This window comes from Martes martes (assembly GCF_963455335.1).
Source record: "Martes martes genome assembly, chromosome: 13".
NCBI classification, from domain to species: Eukaryota; Metazoa; Chordata; class Mammalia; order Carnivora; family Mustelidae; genus Martes; species Martes martes.
The window spans coordinates 47,011,079-47,031,420 of record NC_137901.1 but is presented as its reverse complement, the minus strand read 5'-3'; the positions used below and the strand labels follow the sequence as shown (position 1 = coordinate 47,031,420).

At 47.2% G+C, this 20,342-nt stretch overlaps 1 protein-coding gene across 1 annotated transcript in view; it reads left to right on the top strand.

The window, feature by feature from the left end:
* LAMA3 (laminin subunit alpha 3) overlaps positions 1-20,342 on the top strand; it is a gene marked incomplete at its 5' end in the record, with an annotated part of 268,142 nt that overhangs the window by 159,139 nt on the left and 88,661 nt on the right. Inside the window, 8 exons of the mRNA XM_080821882.1 lie at positions 1,471-1,568; positions 2,494-2,635; positions 4,300-4,426; positions 4,517-4,656; positions 6,199-6,314; positions 7,488-7,699; positions 8,680-8,884; positions 20,084-20,228. Coding sequence (XP_080678008.1) covers positions 1,471-1,568; positions 2,494-2,635; positions 4,300-4,426; positions 4,517-4,656; positions 6,199-6,314; positions 7,488-7,699; positions 8,680-8,884; positions 20,084-20,228 — 1,185 coding nt within the window. The remainder of the gene's footprint in view (positions 1-1,470; positions 1,569-2,493; positions 2,636-4,299; positions 4,427-4,516; positions 4,657-6,198; positions 6,315-7,487; positions 7,700-8,679; positions 8,885-20,083; positions 20,229-20,342) is intronic.

Genomic DNA, 20,342 nt, shown 5'->3' with positions numbered 1-20,342 from the left:
TACTCTATCTCAAAAAACTTATTATTCAGTTAATTAGATAAATACAATTAGGAGTTAAAAATACTGAGTTTGGCAGGTTAGATACCTTTATGCCTCCCTTTTAATAGCACAACTTAAATATTGAGAATTATGGTAAACACAGGCAGTGGGATTGGGCTAGGAAAGGATGACCGTATTTCTAATAAATGCCTCAGAGAACAGAAGATTATCTAAGTATGAAGCAACTTCCTGTCACTGCTGATATAAGCACGTATCACACTCTGGGCAATGCTAGTCCAGCATGTTCTAGTGTGTTTTAAATATTCATGCTGGACAATATTAAAAATTTTGAGTCTTCTCTTCAGAATTATCTGAAATTGAGTTTTTAGAAGTTATTACATAAATTATATAATAGCTTAAGGCTTTCTTTTTAAAATTGTGACTATCTTTTTTTTTTTTTTTTGCCATTTTTTTTTTTTTTAATATTTATTTATTTGACAGACAGAGATCACAAGTAGGCAGAGAGGCAGGCAGAGAGAGAGGAGGAAGCAGGCTCCCCGCCGAGCAGAGAGCCTGATGTGGGGCTCGATCCCAGGACCCTGGGACCATGACCTGAGCCGAAGGCAGAGGCTTTAACCCACTGAGCCACCCAGGCGCCCCAAAATTGTGACTATCTTTTTAAACATAACAATCTGAGAAAATCTAACCTCTTCATCTTTGGGAATTATAGCAGGGCTGAGTCTTCATCTTTTAAGCATAAGTTTGCCCTTATTGAAATAGTCTGATGTCATTCGGACATCTAACTAGAATATAAGCTCCATGAGAGCAGGGGTATTAGCCATCCTGGTCTACTAGGATCCCTTAGTCTCAGTGCCTGGCCTCTAGTAGGTGTTCAATAAAAAGTTTGGTTGTTACTGAATAGGTTTGTGATCAAGCTGATAATACAGTTTGGATTAAAATAAAATGTATTGATAAGTTAATAACTGAGTCTCTTTTGTGACTCAAAAACTAATTCTGGAGACACTTCCTTTAACGAAGTCCAAATGTGCCCGAGAATCAGGTCATCCTCTATTCAGAAAGATTGTTTATAGCAGGAGTTACAGACAACAGGCTCTGAACAGCAGGCTCCCTAGCTGCCTGCCACATCCCGCCTCTCCCTGCCAAGGGGTTTGAAGAGCCAGCATCAGCCCAGGGCAGGAGAGGAAAACAGGCACCTGAAGTCACAGACAAAGAGTTGTTTTTGAATGTCATAATTTCATTTATTCATGTGACTATCCCAAGAACATTCGGGCAGCGATCCTGTGTAATGCTAAAAAGGGTTGTTGCACATAAGGATGCCATAGGGAGTGCCATTCTGCAGTTTTTTTCTACTTTAAAATAACAAATTGTAATTTCTTTACTTAATGGCTTTTTTAAGAATATGTTTGACCATTACCATTGACTTTGCTGATAACCGTGATGTTACCTTTCTGCACTGTATTTGCTCAACAGCATCAAATTTGTATCATACCCGTTGAAGAATTCTCAACTGAATATTTGAGACCTCAAGTCAAATGCATTGCCAGTTACGGGGGTTATGTTAATCAAAGGTAATGGGTTTCCTTTCCTTTCTCCCTTGTTTGTGCTCTGAGTGGTACTACAATGCTTATAAGGCTGTGACTTTATGCTTAACTTCAGAAGGGATCATAGGCCAAGGTACTAAAGTCTGATGATGGGTTAAAATAAAAAATGTGCTAAATCACTGCCCCCAGCCGTCTTTCCAGGATTCCATTAATGTCAGGAAGCTGACGCTGTAGCCACTGGGTGGAATGGGTAAGCTTTGTCCTCAAGAGAAGTTCCTGCGGGCTGTTCTGGGCCCCCGCAAAGACTCGCTTTGTTCCAATCCTTTAATCTCAGTGTCTGAGACTCCTCACTTAGAAAACCATGAAAATAATGACCCATCTCACCGCTGTGTTATGAGGATTAGCTGACAAGTGATTATTGGGGTTTCAGGAGGGTTGTTTTGTTGTAGATTCAAAAATAATTTGTAGGCACAGTCGTAAAATCTTAGGCATATGGTTAAAGCTATAGAAGCCCCCAAGACAGTGACATCTGGCCTAAAAGAAATCTGTGCCTAAGAGAAATGATGTGCATTTACCTTCTTTGTTTTTGTATGATTTTATGGCGACATTTATGTTTAGAAATGAATAATAATGTTTTCATGGCATTGACCACATTTAACATGAATTGTAGTTCTAGAAGGGAATGTTTCTATAAGTTTCTGTCTGGTTTCTATCAAAATTAAGATTTTCTTTCTGCTTTGGCTCATTGCATTGAGTGGGTTTGCTGGAATACACTCGGCATTTGACTACACTGAGTGTCTTTGTATAAAGATCCCTCCACAGTCCTGTGGTTCTCCCGAGAACTAGGTCCTGTCGATGTCACACAGTCTTGTGATCACAGTTGCTATTTTCACCAATGGACAGTTCTTCCATTTTTGGTTGTTTTTTAATATTCTTTTTTTTTTTTTTTCAGTGCCTCTTGTGTTTCTCTGGTCCCTGAAACTCCTCCGACAGCCTTGATTTTGGATGTCCCAAGGGGTGAGTCTTCTCCCTTCCTGCCCCAGGATCCTCTGCCTCCTGCTGATATTACTGGAGTCATCTTGAAGGCGCCACAGGTGGGGCTCCCCTCAAGTGTGTTGTTTCTAAATTGTGGTTCTCAAAGCGTGGCCCGTACCAGAAGCATCCACATCACCTGGGAACTTGTTAGACATATATGTTTTCAAGCCCATCCCAGAACTACTGAATCAAAAACTCTGGAGGTGGGGCCCAGGAATCTGTGTTTTAATAAACCTCCCAAGGGATTTGGATGCCCCTGAAGTTTGGGGACCTCTGCTCTCAACTGTGGAGAATCCCAGATGTGAGGCATCTGGCTCTTCCTGTCTATGACCGCCCCATCCCGATGTTCTCTTTTCTTTCTGTATCTCTATCTACACAGTCATTTGGCAGCTTTTCGTGGCCCGTTTTGTGATGGGTCATACTTTCATGGGCTACTGCTGTGTAACATTGTTGAGATGATCGCTTGTCTTCCCAAGGTGGCATGTAAGCCCTTGCAAAAGCTGCGCTGGCTAATAGATGTTTTGCGTCCCCAACTCTACCAGCAAAATGCTTTGGAGGCAGGAAATTCTTAATAAACATTTATTAATTAATCATCAATAGCATAAAGATGAAGTATAGTAAGGGACTGACTGAGTTTTTTTCACTGTAACCTATGAAATTGCAGGACTTAGCATCTGCCCTGATGATATGGTGTCCTTTCAGTCCTAGAGGATGGCTCGTGTCCGTCCCCATTGCATCCAGTTAGAAAATTAACAGGATCTGAGAGAGAAAATTTAATAAGAGCCTATATGGGGAAGTCCACCCAGATTCATAGGGGGAGATGAACTGAAATCATGACAAGGGAGTTCTAGTTCTGGCTAGTTCTTTGCTCTTAAATTAGAGCCTGGCCTTTCTCGTATTACTTGCCTTCTTCAAGCCACAGTTCTCGTCAGAAAGATGAGGATAATCTTTTATTGCTTTTATTGCTGCTGCTTTTTTTTTTTTTTTGAGCGTTTGAAAAGACATATTTCACAGTGAAGTTTTCTGGAGAGAGCAGGGCTCACACTCAAGCCTGAGCAAAAGTGGGGGGCACAACTCTGCTTTTCACTGTGGTTGGTCAGGGGTGAGGGGAGGAGGAGGAGGGCAAGATGAGGACTCCCTTCCCATGGGCTAGAATTAGTGTGGCTTGAACTTCCTCCCTGTGCCAAGAGATGGGCTCCCAGGCCTTCTTACTGGCTTGCGCAGGTGTGGGGCAGAAGATTAAAGACGAGCGATGGGGCTTGACACCTGTCAGTCAAACGTCCAAAATGGAGTCTGACTCTTTCTCTCTTGGTTATTCCAAGTGTTATATAAGTGCTGGGAACACTCTGGAACAGCTTTTTGGCAAACATTATGCATTTCTGTTGGGTATGTACCTAAGAGTGCAATTGCTCAGTGATATGTCTGACTTTGGTAGAAGCCGCCAGACAGTTTACCGAAATGATGGTACCAAATTACACTCCCTCCAGCATCATTTATGGCTGACCACACCGTTGGTTCATCCATTCTGAGCTGTGGGTCATTTGGTTTGTTTCCAGTATTTCTGATTACAAAAGAGTGCCGCTGTAAACATTCAAGGGAAAGTTCTATGTGACCATAGGTGTTCATTTCACTTGGGGAAATACCTAGAGGGTTTTGTTTTCAAACTCGAAATGTTCATAGCTCTGCAACTTGAGTTTTCCTTATCCTCTTTTTTTCTACCCAGAACCAAGTGACCCTGCGAGGACTTGTACCACGCCTAGGCCAATATGTCATTGTCATCCATTTTTATCAACCAGCACACCCAGCATTTCCCACACAAGTCTTTGTGGACGGAGGGCGGCCGTGGCCTGGTGAGTGTCAGGGAGCAGGGGCCATGGCTGTGTGCTGGGGCTGGGCCTCACAGGACCGTGACAGGAGCTCCTGTCTCGCTCTGCCTGCAGGTGTCTTCCGTGCCTCTTTTTGCCCCCATGTGCTTGGCTGCCGGGACCAAGTCATTGCTGAAGATCAAGTTGAGTTGGACATCTCCAAGCCAGAGGTGGCTGTGACCGTGAAGGTTCCAGAAGGAAAGTCCCTAGTACTGGTACGGTCCGCTTCTCCCTCAGCTTGCTCTTCATGTGCTTGCCTTGGTCAGCCGTTCTGGGTCCCTGTTGGGCTCATGACAATACTTCTTCCAAGGAATTGAAGTCTTACAGAAAAATGTTTAAATTGTATAGCTACCTTTTGCAAAAAAAAAAAAAAAAAAAAATGCAGGTGACAATTAAGGTCAAGGGAAATTGGAAGAATGGGTCAGGGAGTAGGAAGGAAAAACTCCCCGGCAGGAAGCTCTGGTGGACAAGGGTCTCACTCTGCTTCAGCCCTTCCTCGCTCCTCACCTGACTGGTCTCTTTCTAAAGCATTTACTCTTCCTTTGCTCTTGAAACTTTCCTTTTTGGGCTTCCGTAGCTGCTTTCTCTCATTCTGTTCCCCCTTTCTCTGGTGCTTCTTCACTGATTTCTTTTTCCTTTTGTCCACATATGGTGGCGTTCCCTCGGGTGTCACCCTGAGCCCCCTTGTTCTGTCATTTGTCTTTGGATGACATCCTCTGTACCCGCTGGTTCTGTTCTCTCTTGTGATGGAAATGACACCACATTTCTGAATTCATCTCTGATATTTTCTGAGCCCTGGAACCACTATGAGACCGTCTAATGCATATCTGCCCAGCTGGGGCCCTCATGAGACCCTCAAACATAAGTCCGTTACCTGCACAAGGTATCCCCTACCCTGTTTGTTACCTTGATTGATGGAATCATGGTCACTCGATGCCAGTAAAGCCTGTCAGGGAATCAGGTAGCATTGTCCAAGCCCTGCTGTGTGACCCTCTGGTCTCTTGCTCATGCTTCATTCTCTCTCCGAGGAGGCCATCTTCCTAGGGACAGGGACCTGACTTTATGCATTTTGTATCCCTTGTGCCTGGGATACTACCTGGCACACAGTGCTTGGCAAATGCTTCCTGATTGAATAACATGAGAGCAGTGAGCTCTCTGTAAGCTGTACGTTGGTGACTCATTGACAAAGACATTTGAAATTTCCTATAGCATTTGTTACTGGAAGAGTCTGATTGAAACAGGCACAGAGAGCTGAGCAGTACTTTTAAAGACTAGGAATGCAGTTATTCATAACAGAGTATCTGACATGATATAAGCTTCAGGGCAAGCCATGATGTGAGTTTCCCCCATTGGTCCTGCCATTTTAGTTTGTTCACCTTTAAAAATACAAAATGTGACCTGTGGTGATCCAGGGTCATCCCAGGCGTAGATCACATGGGGCCCTGGCCCTCCTAACAGGCCCCTGATTACCCCTTAGATGTCCTGTCCCCACTGAGCGCTTGAGGCTGCAGCTTCTCTGAGCAGGTGCTCCAAGGGGTCTGCCCCAGCACACACCATTTCTAACAGAGGAATGTGGCTTGAACCTTTAACACTGGCTTAGGGCAGTTCTTGGGGTTCTTTTCTCATAAGTCCTGTTTCGTGTGGTCTTGGGCTTCACAACAGAGAACACTGCTCATAGTGAAGAGAAAGTACAATGAATAGCCATAGGTGTGCCCTGCTGTTGGAAATCCAAAGCCATGCTGACAGGTTTCCTTTAGGTCCGTGTTCTAGTGGTGCCTGCCGAGGATTACGACTACCAAATACTTCACAAAAAATCAGTGGACAAGTCATTTGAGTTTATCAACAATTGTGGAGGAAACAGTTTTTATATTGAGTAAGTATCACTTTGTGGAGCTTCCTCAGGCTCTCCCACATTCACGCTCAGAGCGAGACCCAAGGTGGGGCTGGTCCCCAGGTCTGTCTTCTTCCTCCTGGGGCCCACCCACGGGGGTCGCAATGCATCCTGGGTCTGGGGAGGGAGATGCTTTTCCTCTGCATACACCATCCTACCCCAGACCTTGTGCTGCCCATTTGGGCAAGATTACTGTTCTCAGCTTCGATCCCGCCAGATATTCACCCTCTGCGCTGGGATTCATGGGTTGCCTAGGTGTTTCTTGGCCTCTTTGCTGCATCCTGTTGTCCAACTCAGATTCCTAAAAGGTCTCATGTGGGGTGCCCTCCACCAGGAAGCACGTCAGCCTGGATTCTCCCTCTCCTTTGCCATCTGATTGAGTAGGGAGTATCACAGAGAGGCGGACCTCCCTGTCCCCTCTCCCTGGATCCTTGAATGCCAAGAGCTAAGGACAGTCCTGAGTATGGGCTCCTGCTCTTCTCTTCTGGAGACCCACCCTGCCCTCTTTCAGGTTTCCCGAGGGACCCAGGAGCTCCAGGGGACACCGGGGGGCAGAAGTCTCCTGCATAGAAAATATTAAGAGTAAAGGATCTGAAGTCCAACAGCTATGAGTTTGAATGTCTGGTTGGCCACTCGGTAGCTCTGAAGCCTTGGACATGTCACTTAACTTCTAGAAGACTTATCTATGAGATGAGGCTTAGGCCTAACTGGTTGGGTGGTTGTGAGGTTAAGTGAGATGTAGGCAAAACTTCTAGCACAACAACATTCAATAAAAGTAGACATTTTGCCACTGCCTCCTCCCATCGTTATTATTATTGGTGCATATACCTCTAGGTATAATTTTTTTGTAACCACTTTATAGAGATATAATTTGCATACCATAGAATTCATCCTATAGGTGAATTTTCACCCTTTTATTTCAGCCACCAAAAGTTCCCACCCACCAGTCCTGGGATGTGTTGTGGAGTGGATGGGTAGAAGGAAGGCTGGCTGTCACTGGCTGTGAATCCAGGGGTAGGGTAGTCTCTCATTTTCTCCCAGACTTCACAGCCAGAGTCCCTCCCCCAAAACACCAGTTGGCAGAGCAAGTGGGAGGAGAAGGTTGGGATTTATCGCCTCCCGGGATAATGCCATGAGCTGTTTTTGTCTTCACAGCCCCCAGACATCCTCTGGATTCTGTAAGAACTCCACCAGGTCCCTGGTGGCCCTCTACCACAAGGGAGCACTGCCTTGTGAGTGCCACCCCATCGGGGCCATTGGCCATCACTGCAGCCCAGAGGGTGGGCAGTGCCCATGCCGGCCCAGTGTCATTGGGCGGCAGTGTACCCGCTGTCGAACGGGCTACTATGGATTCCCACATTGCAAACGTAAGTGCACGTCAGGGGCATCCAAAGTTGTCTCTAGTCCCAGGTGGCTGCCGCTCATCTAGGGCAGGCCTTCTTGAATTTCACTCTGCTGGACATGCACCTGGGGATCTCGTGAAAATGCAGATTCTGATTCAGGAGTCCTCGGTGGGGGCCTCAGAGTCTGCATTTCTCTTAAGCCCTCAGATTGTGCCCATGCCAGGGGTCCATGGAGTACAGTCTGAGTAGGTAGGTTCTAGAAGATAAACATTTGTGTTTCCCATGCTATGTGACTCAAGTGCTTGGCAAAACAGGTGAGTTTAAAGAGCCGTAAGCATCTTAAGAACTATTAGCCCCATCCCTCTTCCTCGGGGAAGCTCCTTCAATTTTTGCAGCCTAACCAAAACTCATTAAAATAAGAGGAGAGCCAAGGTCACAGACACCTAGTGCTTTCTGAATGGGAAGCCTGGGGGCTTTTATCGAAGACCCGTCCTGTGGCCTGAGACACAGGGTCAGTACATGCCAAGGGGTGGCAGCGCGGCGTACGCGCGTGGTGCAGAGTCTTCACCTGGAGACCAGCCCTTGCCTAACGAGGGTCCTGCTGCTGCTTTATGCCCTGACCTAGAGCTCTGTCACACTAAGGTGACATGGAGCCCCTTTAGGGAGCCCGTATGGAGAGACAGATGAGAGGTGTCTCATTAGAATGGCGTGGAACTATGGCTGGGTGAGTTCCTTCGCGCTCTTCTCTTGGTGCCAGTGGGTCCAGCTGTGCCTCCGTCAGCGTTCCCACACTATGGGTGCCGTGAGCATTTGGTATAGCTGGTCTGGGCCCCAAGAAAGATACCTTTCAAATCAGCCGCACTCAGTAATGCCATCATGAAGAAAAAGCAAGACGTTTCTCCCAGGCCCTTTGGAAGCTTCTGGAAATGCTGGCAGTGGGTGAAGTCTGCTAGAGGCCAGGTGGCATCTCTCCCTTACACCGTGTCTCTTTATTCTCTGGCCAGCTTGCAACTGTGGCCCACGCCTCTGTGAAGAGATGACAGGGAAGTGCCTCTGCCCTCCCCGCACCGTCAGGCCCCAGTGTGAGGCGTGTGACATGCATTCCTTCAGCTTCCACCCCCTGGCTGGCTGTGAAGGTTGCAACTGTTCCAGGAGAGGCACGGTTGGGGTCACCACCCCAGAGTGCGACAGGGACCACGGGCAGTGCAGGTGAGCCCGGGGAATTAACCTGTTAGGTCCTATTATGGGAAGGGAAGGTGTCCTCTGCACATACCAGTCACCATTCCTTCCCGTGTCTCACAGGTCCAAAGATGGCACCGTGCTCACCTCAGGGTGGAGCTCCCCACCCTGGATGGCTGTGGTGTGTGGGGTAACTGGGCCCCTCAGGCTCAGGGTAGCCTGGCAGAGCCCGGGCACGTGGACGCCAGGCACCTGAGGCCATAAACTGCCTTCCCAGGCACTGCAGCATTGTTCTCGGGGTGTCCCATATGTATGCATAAGTAAGTTTTCCTTTCTTCTACTGCGTCACTGTGTGGCGAGCACCTATCCATTGGTGTTTAGGTTTGGGCTCCAAGTCTTCATTCAGCGGTAAGCTGGCGTTTTTGTTGAGGGCAGTGTGTGACAAAGTCCAAGGGCCTCAGGCCTGCCACCCTCAGACAGGCAAGCTCAAAGGGGTGCTGGGGCCTTGGTGGGGGTTGGGGTTGGGGGGCAGGTGAGGGAGGAAGGTATACGCTGGAGAGCCTGACCGGAGAGTGAGGCTGCCCTTGGGACTGACTGAGAGGCTCTGTGCACGAATGGTAAGGGCCACAAACGCTGCGTTGCTAAGAGCTTTGGCTCTGTGGGTTAAGCTCTGTGTCGGGAGCTAGAGGCCAGTGTCACGTGATTGCAGGTACTGCGCCTGATCTCAGCAGGACTGGGGAATGGCCCCAGGGGATGCCAGATGAATCCATTCTTCTAGAAGTGGCTGGAAAGAGTCGGGAGGGGGTTATGGGGGCAGAACACTGAGCCAGAGCTTTCACATCCCGGGCGGTATGGCAGTGGGCAAGAGTGCGTGTAGGGCTCACCGCTCACCCTATGCTCCCCCACCTATGGGGAGTAGATGTTTTGGGGTCTGTGTGGGTGATCTGGGTGTGACAGCCATTGGTGGGTGGGTGGGGAGGCCTTTGCTGCTGATGACAGGCATCCGTGACCCCAGCTCAAGGGCGGCTGTCTTTATTTCCTGTGGCTGCTGTAACAAATTACCACAAACAGGGTGACTTAAAGCAATAGAAATTTATTTTCTCATAGTCCTAAAGGCCGAAAGCCTGAAATCAAGGTGTTGACAGTGCCGTGCCCTTTCTCAAGTCTCTGGGAGAGAATCTGTTCCTAGCTTTTCTCTTACCTTCTCATGTTGCCAACAATCCTTGGAGTTGCTTGGCTTGTGGACGTGTCACTCCAATCTCTGCTCCGCTGTGACAGGGATGTGCCTGGCGTGTCTCGGTCCTTACATGGCGCCCTTCTCTCTGTGTGCACCTCTTCTCATAAGGACACGAGTTGGACTGGATCAGGACCCACCTTAGGCCAGCATGACCTCATCATCGCTTGATTATAACTGCAAACACCCTCTTTCCAAATCAGATCACCTTCTCAGGTACCGGAGATTAGAACTTGAACATATCTTTCTGGGGACCAAACTCAACTCTCTGTAATGGTGACAATCACTTTTCCTAAGGAAGGACCCTTCCCCACATCTTTAATTGCTGCCCGGGGGCCTCCCAGCCCCTTTGTACCACAGGAAAGGAAGCTGAGTGACAACGTGAGTCATGAAACATTCCGAATCTTTCAAACCACAGCTGTGAGCACGGCCTGAGTCAGCTCCGTGGCTCACCCCACTCAGACTGTGAGCGGACGCCGAAGGTGATTTGCACGAAGGATTTTGAGGTGATGTCCAGAGTTGTTTCATCACCACAAGTTAACATACACTAGGTTCTGTTCCATCCAGTGCTTAAGCTGTTCTCTGAATGGAAATCAGGCTCTTAGTTCATTACTGGAGATCCTACACTGGGTCTGGAAGGCACCCATGGGCCCATGGAAACATCTAGCTTATTCCCGAGGACAGTGGAACCTGGGCCCAGAGCACAGACGTGCAGGAGTGCGTAAGCTCAGAGCTGCACCAGGCCGAGAGATGCTCACTGGCTCTTGGCTGCAGAGCGGGGAGGAGCTCGGGAGGCGAAGAGACCCTGTCTGTGCCGATCTTGATGCAATCAACTTTACAGAAGGGAGAGAGAAAGACAAGATGTGTGTCATCCTGTGACTTCGTGGGTGACCTAGGTTTGCCTCCCCAGGGAAAATTGCCTCCATTCCCTCTCTTTGAACCCTTGGTCTGAAACAGTAGCTGGACAAATACCAGAATCTCGTAGATTTGGTTGATCACACCACCGCATTGCCTCAGTTCAGCGGGGCTGTTTGGTATTCCTCTCAACATCTCTTCTCCTGACCTCTTCATTTCACAGAGCTGGTTTTTTTCCTTCTGTTCTTTCAGTGGTGGGTATCACTTTCTGTCTGGAGGCTAATAGCCCCACTATGATTTCCATTTTGTTCTTTTCTGTCTGTACCAGAGCCCTCCTCCCTCAAATAAGGAATGTGCACTATTATTTGCTGTCACTCCCTTACCACTGACCTCTCCCTTTTCATGTTCCCAGAGGTGCCAGTCTCCCTTTCTGGAAAACCAGAACTCTCTTAGAGACAGCCCACTGGTAGCCAATCATAAACATTTGACACCAGAGCTCCAGCATATTTGTAAATAAAATGTGTGACTCTCAGTAGAAACATCCACAAGGATACGGAGGATGGAATATTTCTCTCCAGGAAGCCAAGACAGCAACACCAACAAGGTCCGCCATCTTGGGTTTGAAAAGGTGATCACGGGAGAGTTAGAACAACAGTTGAAAGACAGTCAGCCAAGCGGTCTGTTGCTGTTGAAACATGTCAGCAGTACCCCTGTCTAAAACACACACAAACAGGCGGCTCCTAGGTGGCTCAGTCAGTTGAGCATCTGCTTTTTTTTTTTTTTAGAGACTTTATTTTTTCATTTGACAGAGATCACAAGTAGGCAGAGAGAGGGGGGGAAGCAGGCTTTCTGCTGAGCAGAGAGCCCAATGCGGGGTTCGATCCCAGGACCCTGGGATCCTGACCTGAGCTGAAGGCAGAGGCTTAACCCACTGAGCCACCCAGGTGCCCCAAGCATCCGCCTTTGACTCAGGTCATGATCTCAGGTTCTGGGATCGAGCCCTACATCATACTCCCTGCTCACTGGGGAGTCCGCTTCTCCCTCTCTTTCTGCCCCTCCCTCCCCCGCTCGTGCACCCTCTCTCTCTCTCCCTCTCTCTCAAACAAATAAAATCTAAAAAAAAAAAAAAAAAGCCAAAAGAACAGGTTCCATTTGAACAGCAGAATAAGCCATGCCTCACCTGGAGGATGAAAAACCCTGGGAAGAGCAAGAGAGGAGGACCAGCAAGCAGGACCAGCAAGCGCGCATGGGAAAGTTATGCAGGCCGGGAGTCCTGGCAGAGGCTGGAGCGCAGGATTCCGTAGTGGCCCAATCGCATCTACATGAAGCAACTTAAAGCCCTAAATACGGAAAACATTACAGCACTCCCATATATAATTAAAATAAACACAAAGCCATAAAAAAAAGGGCAAGACAGACCAGCAGAGCGGTTTTTCCATGATGACTCCTTCGGTTTTTCTTTTACAAGCAGAACATACAAGTGAAGAGCTTGGGGCTGGAATGGAAGTTTGGGACTAGGTTAGAGTGAGGAGGACCCCAAGGAGGAGGCATGGACACACAGGAGGAAACAGCAGCTGTGGGTTCTGCAGGGGTAACTTCCTTTAACTGGGGGAGGCAGAGGAGCCAAGGAGATGGAGACGCGGTTTTCAAGCAGGAGATAGAGAGGAATTCTCCGTCTGAGAAATAATGGGAGAGTTTTAAGAGGGAGTAACTGGTCAATAGAATAAGTTGCTGCAGACACAACCTCACACGTGGTTTCCGAATGCTGCTGCCACAGAAAAGGGAAATCAAGAATGCATCAAAGGGCACCTGGGTGGCCTAGTGGGTTAAGCCTCTGCCTTTGGCTCAGGTCATGATCTCAGGGTCCTGGGATCTATCCCTGCATCGGGCTCTCTGCTCAGCAGGGAACCTGCTTCCCCCCCTCTCTCTCTGCCTGCCTCTCTGCCTACTTGTGATCTCTCTCTGTGTCAAATAAATAAACAAAATCTTAAAAAAAAATAAAGAATGCACTGAAAATTTTAAAAACGCATCAAGGCACCATCTGTGATAGATAAATAGGTTTACTATAGTATCTTAGGTAGAAATTATAAGGGGCGTTTAACAAACTTTCACTGGCCATTGACAATTTTTTCCCATTTTTCAAAATTTAAATTCAGTTAGCCAACATGTAGTACATCATTAGTTTTTTGCGTAGTGTTCAATGATTCATTAGTTGCATAGAACAATGACAGTTCGGTTGACTGGAAAAGCCCTAACTCAGGTCCAAGGCATGCTGCACAGTTTTGCCCAAACCCAAGGAAACACTAACAGGAATGGAGTCTCATTGGCCTGTATCACACCCAAACCAAAAGGTGAAATTGTTTATCTTGACGTTACCAAAGAGACTGTAATAACCTGATGGGATGACTTATCTCTCCATGATCAAAGTAGATTTGTCATGAAAGGCCTCTTAACAGATAATGTCAGAAAAATTTTTTCAGTTTATGATGACTATAAATCACACAAATTGCTCATTTTAATTCCACTGTTGATGCTGAAAAGGTTTTGATTACCCAAAAGATTATTTCTTCAGAAAATATTAGAAGAAAGAATGTCCTTCCCCCACCCCCAAATGAAATTTCCTAATGAAAATGAAGAATGTGTTTGGAGGAACCTAAAGTTTACAGGAAAGAAATGATCAAAGAAACCTGGAACTTGCAACAAAAAGAAAAATACATCTTCTTTCCAGTGATAAAACAGACTCTCTTGCAGGTGTACAAATTGTCATAGATCACAAAGCTTAAAAATTGGAATTTTCAAATTTTATTTCACTGTTTATAGGTGTTCAAGTTCATCATATTAAAAGAAAATGAAACTATTAAAAATATTAATCTACTTTAAAATGAGTTACAAAAATAATTGTAGCAATCCACAATATTCAATCTCTACCTTATTAAAACTGGTATAATTTTAGAAGCAATTGGGAATAAATTAGGTTGGAGCCATAAAACTGAGTCTTCGACTCACCTTTGTCATAAACTCGCTAGAAAACTGAGCAAGTTACTCTGCCTTCCTGGCTCTCAGTTTCCTAAGCCATTAAACATTTGGTAAAATTATCTCTACCTTCCTACTTAAATTTAAAATCCTGTTCTATTTCCTCTTCAATCTCTGATTGTAACATGCAAAATATTGCAAAATTATATTGTACAAATGCCAAGAAGTCCATTATTTTCTCCGGTGCTAGATCGAGGTCCTAAAGATGCTTATATTGATCAAGATTTTGTTTTTAATAGCAACACTAATTCAATCTGATAGAAAGCCAATGAAAATGTACCTTTGCCTTGCTTTTAATAATGGAAGGTTGTGTCATCAGATTCTGTGAACAAACAAAAGGGCTAGAATATCCTCAGAAGATTTTGTCAATCATTGACAGATACAAGAAGCCAGGCATCACTGCTTTAAAAAACTAGCATGATGCTGACCCCTTTCAGGCTTTTTTTTTTCTTTAAAGATTTTATTTATTTATTTGACAGACAGAGATCACTAGTAAGTGGAGAGGCAGGCAGAGAGGGGGAAGCAGGCTCCCTGCTGAGCAGAGAGCCCGATGAGGGGCTTGATCCTAGGACCCGAGATCATGCCCTGAGCCAAAGGCAGAGGCTTTAACCCACAGAGCCACCGAGGCCCCCCCCTTTCAGGCTATTTTGAGATCAACTAGAAGAGATGGTACTCCATCAGGATCTTTCAGTAAAGCTACGTGTACAAATGTGCATTTTCAGAATAGCAGTAGCAAAAGGAATACCTTTTGTGGGGGAGGGACCCCTATCTCCACGAATCCCCACAAATTTACTCAATGTTTGTGTTAGATGGAAAAATAAAATACCTGAAAAGGTCGTAGACTTGGCCTTCTTGGGACCAAGTGCTTCCAGGTACAGGCATAGTTCCATCAGCTGTACCAACTTGGAGAAGCAATTCTTTGGATGCACGTCATTGATTAATAGGAACGGTAAATTCCAGGCAGCATGGAACGGGGCAGGGAACACTGGGCCACGGTGGGGAGCAGGGTGGACGGGGTCCTGTCACAGGGATGGAGCTCAGAATTCTTACCTCCATTTTCTGTCTTCCTTCATCTTCTGTAACACCAGCGTCTTTCTCCATGTCTCTCTGAATGATCACTCTGTGGCTTTGTCCCCGGTTCTGTCTCCCGCAGACAGAGAGGATGTGTGCTGTGAGTTTGCACAGGATTCGTGTGGAATGGGCCCCGCCCATTCTCCTGGCTTCAGTCACCCCCACATCCTGGATGATTCCAGATCTGGAGCTCTGGTCCTGACCCTCGATGGCTAGCTTATCCCACCTTCATTGCAAATCAGTTCAACCTCTATTCTTTTATTGGCTTTACTTAAAGCCAACCTCGGACAAGTCCCCTAAACTCTTTGAACACCTGTCCCCTCACATGTATAATGGAGTATTTGATGAACTTGAAGGGCCCTTACAACTCCAAAATTCTGATTCCATAGTTGAAACCCATGTCATTGTCTTGCCTTTCAAACCATTTCTCTCTTTGACTTTTTCTTTCTTTCTTTTTTTTTAAATCCTACTTACTGGTGACAGTCCCTTCCCAGTCCCCAAAGCCTGAAATGCCAGTATCATCTAAGAATCAACCTTTTTTCCCTACAGTTGATCAGGTGTCAACTTCTGGCTGGGTATGTATTCTCCCCTTTCTTTCCATGGCTCTCTGCTCTCTGCTGCTACCTTGGTTAAGTTCTTTGACCCTCTCATCTTTGAATGATTTCATGCTCTCCTAACTGGCCTTCTTTTCCTGGTTTATTCATGCACTCATTCTTCATTCGCCACCCCCCCTTTTTTTTGGCTCCTTACTTGAAAGGGAATATGCCAAGTACACAATTACCCTGGGATTTAAAAATCTGTTTTCCCCATAATTTTGGCACTAACACATAGAACTATTAATCTAGTCTACAGAACTTGAGGCAATGTTGATAAATGCTAATAGGCTTATGATTTTATCTTCTTGGTTTTTTTTTTTTTTAGCTAAGATGAAACATTTTTCTCAGTTACTGTGATTTTTTATTTTTGCCTTAAATTCTGTTTTGTTGGATACCAATATATTTTATTGCTCAAACTATATCTAGCACTGACTCTAGCTTGGGTGCTGTGCCTCATGTATCAGGGGTCACAGTCTGGCAGGGGAAGCTGTACGAACCACTAATGGCAATGTGGCATGGCGGGCGCCATGTTGTGTGCGAGTCTCCCAGGTGCCACTTCCATCACATTACTCTGCACAAGAACCTGTCTCAGCTCCCTGACAGGATAAAGACCAGCTTTCACGGTCATATGGCCCCCCACTACCCTAACTTAAGCCTTTTTGCAGCTTTCTTCTCTGGCTTGGTTTTCTTACTTTCTCTAAACACTTTACATATGTTCAGTTCTCCAGGCATCTACTATTTGCTCTACTATTTCCCCCACATTCTGTGTATCCTTCAAGGATTATGTGTGAAAAGTACAAACCCCAAGAAGGCACGAAGCCTTCTGTGAGTCCACAGGGACATCCTCAACATCTCAGTGCCTCGAGCTAGCCATCCCAGTTCTCACATGATTACCTCACTTTCGGCATCTCTGTGTCCTGCGTTCTCAGTGGAAATGTGCCAAGGTCAAGACCGACTTACTCTACTTTTTCCCCTCCCCCCAGCATCCCCTACCACTCTTGGTGATTATTGAGTAAATCAATGAAGGCAGAAGGTAGACTTTGGATTCTAGATGACAGCTGGAGTCGATGGGAGTGTGATATTAAGAGACCCACCATACGTAATGAGCAAAGGGTAGAATTTCCTCTAACACCGGACTTTCTAGTTGTCTGTGCCACATGGAGAGCACCCACACATGCGCACATGTTATTACATAAGTCTTGGCCATGAGCCCATTGCCTTGGAGATGAATCCTCTTGACCCACACCCCTGGCTTAATCAAACTTAATAAAACACAAAATTCTGTCCTTGGTTATAAGCAGATATTTGCCAAAGACAGACCCGGCGCTGCTGTTCCGCACCTACAGGCAGCTTCTGCGGGAGAGTCCTTGCCTTTTCAGGGAGGGCAGCTCTTCGCGCAGCAGAGTATCTCTCTGGAGAAATGTGTCAAGGTCAGGCTGACTTTAGCTAGTTTCTAAGAGATGTTCAGCCAGACTTTACAGAAGAAGTTTCCTTTTTATTCCCGGTTGTCATGACACCACCAAAAAGTCCTCTGGTTGCTTGTTTTTGGCCAGGATTCATATGTTCAGTGCTCAGGAATCCCAATGTTATATAATCTGTGTTTTGGTTAACCCTTCCTTTTCAGTCCCACCTGGGGCTCTTGGCGTCAGCTCACAGGTCCCTGCTCTTCGCACTCTGCCCGGTTTCTCGCTTTTTCTCATCCACTCTTAGGCACTCAGCTGCCGCTTGTGCGCGGAGTGCGGTCCAGAGCTTTGCCTCACGTCACCGACACGGCCACACACCCTCAGCCCACCTGTCCCCGCCACCCCCCTCTCACAGCCTTCCGAAATAAGGAGGCAGGGAAGGATTTTGCTTCCGTTTCTCCTTGTCTCCACAAGCAGCTTCCACAGCCGCCCTCCCTGCAAAACGCTCCAGTTCCTTTCTTTTTCACTCAAGTGAAAATATAAAATATAAAAAGTATAAAAAATAGGCTCCTGTCTGCCTGTCCCTGCCTTCCAGGTCCAGGTCCAGGTCCAGGTCATTTGCTCCAGGGGCCCCTCTCAGCCTTGTCTACCCATGGCATTCCGTATGTGAGCGGCTCCTGTGGCGCTAGCATTCAGTAACGGCACCTGTAAGCCAGAAGCCCTCCGTGTTTGCTACAAGAAACATGAACTTTGGTTCGACAAGCTGCCCAGCTGTCAGTGTGTGACATTAGCACCGTCTCTGCACAGGGTCCTTTCCTCCTGGCCGGGTGAGAGGAGAGGAACCTGCGCAGTGTAAGTCAGGCCGTCTCCCAGCTCCGCTCCTGATCAAGGGTTCCTCTTTCTGACAGTTTTGGTTGGGCAGGGCTGTCTGTCTATACTCTCTTCGTTACCCTCTCTGGACCACCAGAGCCTTGTGCTCCGCCCTCGCTGCTCCCTCCAGAAATAGAGAGTCATCTGGCAACAGCCTTTTTTTTTTTTTGGCTGGACTGTCTGATTGCCTTTAGTCTGAGATTCACAAGAAGAGAGCAGGTATTATCAGTCAGAGTCTAGGAACCCTCTGAGAGTGAATGCAAATTTGTGTGTGTTGGAGAGACAGGGAGAGAATGAATGAGTGAATGAATGAATGAATGAATGAAATCTGTGAGTGGTCCACAGTTTATCCAGCTTCCCAGAAGAGTCTCTGACCCTTTTCCAAAGTTTCCATCCCCCACACAGGAGTGATCTCTTTAAGCAGAACGTTGACACTTTCCATCCACATTGCCATAGGTGTGATTTGGAGAACACTTGCTTCCTTACAAAAAAAATTTCTGCAGGGGTTGGGTGGGGAGGAAGACAGGGTGGGTGGGGCTGGAACTGAAATGACATCTGACCTGCCAGTAGGTCTTGGGGGAAAAACTGAGTCTATCTTTTTGGGTGTGTGGAGTGGGAGAAAGGGAGTCCCACTCGCTACCCTTAGCCAATGCTATAGCAAGAATAGTAATAGCAGATTCTTGTAGGCGTGCATGGCCCTGCTCTAAGGCTTTTCCATATATTATTTTATTTAATTTTTGCAATAATCCTACAAAGTCAGTATTATGATCTCCATGTTTAGGGGTAAGTAAATTCAGCTACAAAGAGGTTCATTTGCTCAAGGTTCTATATCTAGTAAGTAGCAAAGCTGGGATTCAAAGGTAGGCTGCCTGGTCTCGAGTATGTGTACTTAATCAAACACAAAATTCTGTCCTTGGTTATAAGCAGATATTTGCCAAAGACAGATTTAGTGGGAAATCAAGTTGGATTTCTCTTTTTCAGGATGGTCCCTTGGGTAAGATATTTTAACAGGTATTGGTAGCAAGTTAGTGATAAAATATTTCGGATCAGATTATACTCCCAATGTTCTGATATAAAGCACATTTCCTAGTACTTTCTTTAGACCCACAAAGAAGAGATCAGCGTGTGGGTCCCACCAGATGTCAGCTTGGGCTCCGAGATCGGGCTCCGAGAGCCCGGCACCCACTCACTCCCTCTTTCTCTCCTCAACCCTTGGGGTGGTGGGCTTCTCGGTTCTGCTGGCAGCGGCTGCTCTTCTGTCAGCTTCTGTGCTCTCCCCTCCACTCTTGTGGCTCCCGTGCTCAGACATGTGGATGGCTCCCCGCTCCCCACAGAGCCTTCCTTGGGGCCCAGGCACAGCCTCCCCGCCAGCCCTGCTCACACCAGCACCCACTCTGGAGCTCAGGCTGGATGACCGAGGGTCTTCCTTGCCTTCCCCTCTTCTGTCCCCTCATCCAGAACAGCACAAGCCCCAGCAACCTCACCCTAAAATAGCTCGGAACCCCTCCCTCCTCTCCATCCCCAGGGTGTTTGCCCTACTTCAGCCCCTTCTCCCTCCTGACTCAACAGCCAGCTGTGGAAATGGCCGTCTTGACTCCATCCACACACATTTATCCAGTCACACTCTTTCCTACTTAAAACTTCTCAAGATGGCGATTCCTTTCTGTGATCTTGCCATGTGCCGGGCACAGCCTCATCCGTCTCCACAGCAGTCCTGGGAGGCAGCAGCTAGCAATTTTTCCCTTTCACAGATGAGAATATGAAGCCTTGGCGAGTTATTAGGATACTCTGTTGTGTGCCAGAGCTGATCAGTACTCCGGCCAGAGGGCCCTCAGCGCCCAGGGCTCAGCTACCTCGTTCCCTTGCCACTGGACAGTGTCACAACAGCCAGCATCTCCGTCTTCATGAGATGCCTCCTGCCTCCCTCTTCAGTTCGTGGGTCAGCTTTCTCCACTCATCCATGTGCTTCCTGCACACACCAGGCCGTTCCCCTCTCTTCCTTCTGTCTGGAACACCCACCCCCACGACGTTTGTCCTTTTAGGCTCCGCTCAGGCGTCACCTCCCTCAGGGAAGCAGGGTCAGAGCTGCTCTGCAACAGCGCAGGCGGACTTCAGAACTGTGTGGGGACGATGATGAAAACTTGTGCCTCCTTTGCTTTGAATATAGGTGCAAGCCCAGAGTCACAGGGCAGCAGTGCAACCGGTGCGCTTCTGGGTTTTACCACTTCCCCGAGTGTCTTCCTTGCCACTGCAACAGGGATGGGACTGAGCCAGGAATCTGTGACCCACGGACCGGAGCTTGCCTCTGCAAGGTAAGACAGAACGTGCAATGCCAGGCACCTCAGCCACTGGTCAGTGAGGAAGTTCTTCGAGTCGAGTCAACATAGAAAAATAAGTGGGAAGTAGGACTGACCTGTAATCGATTT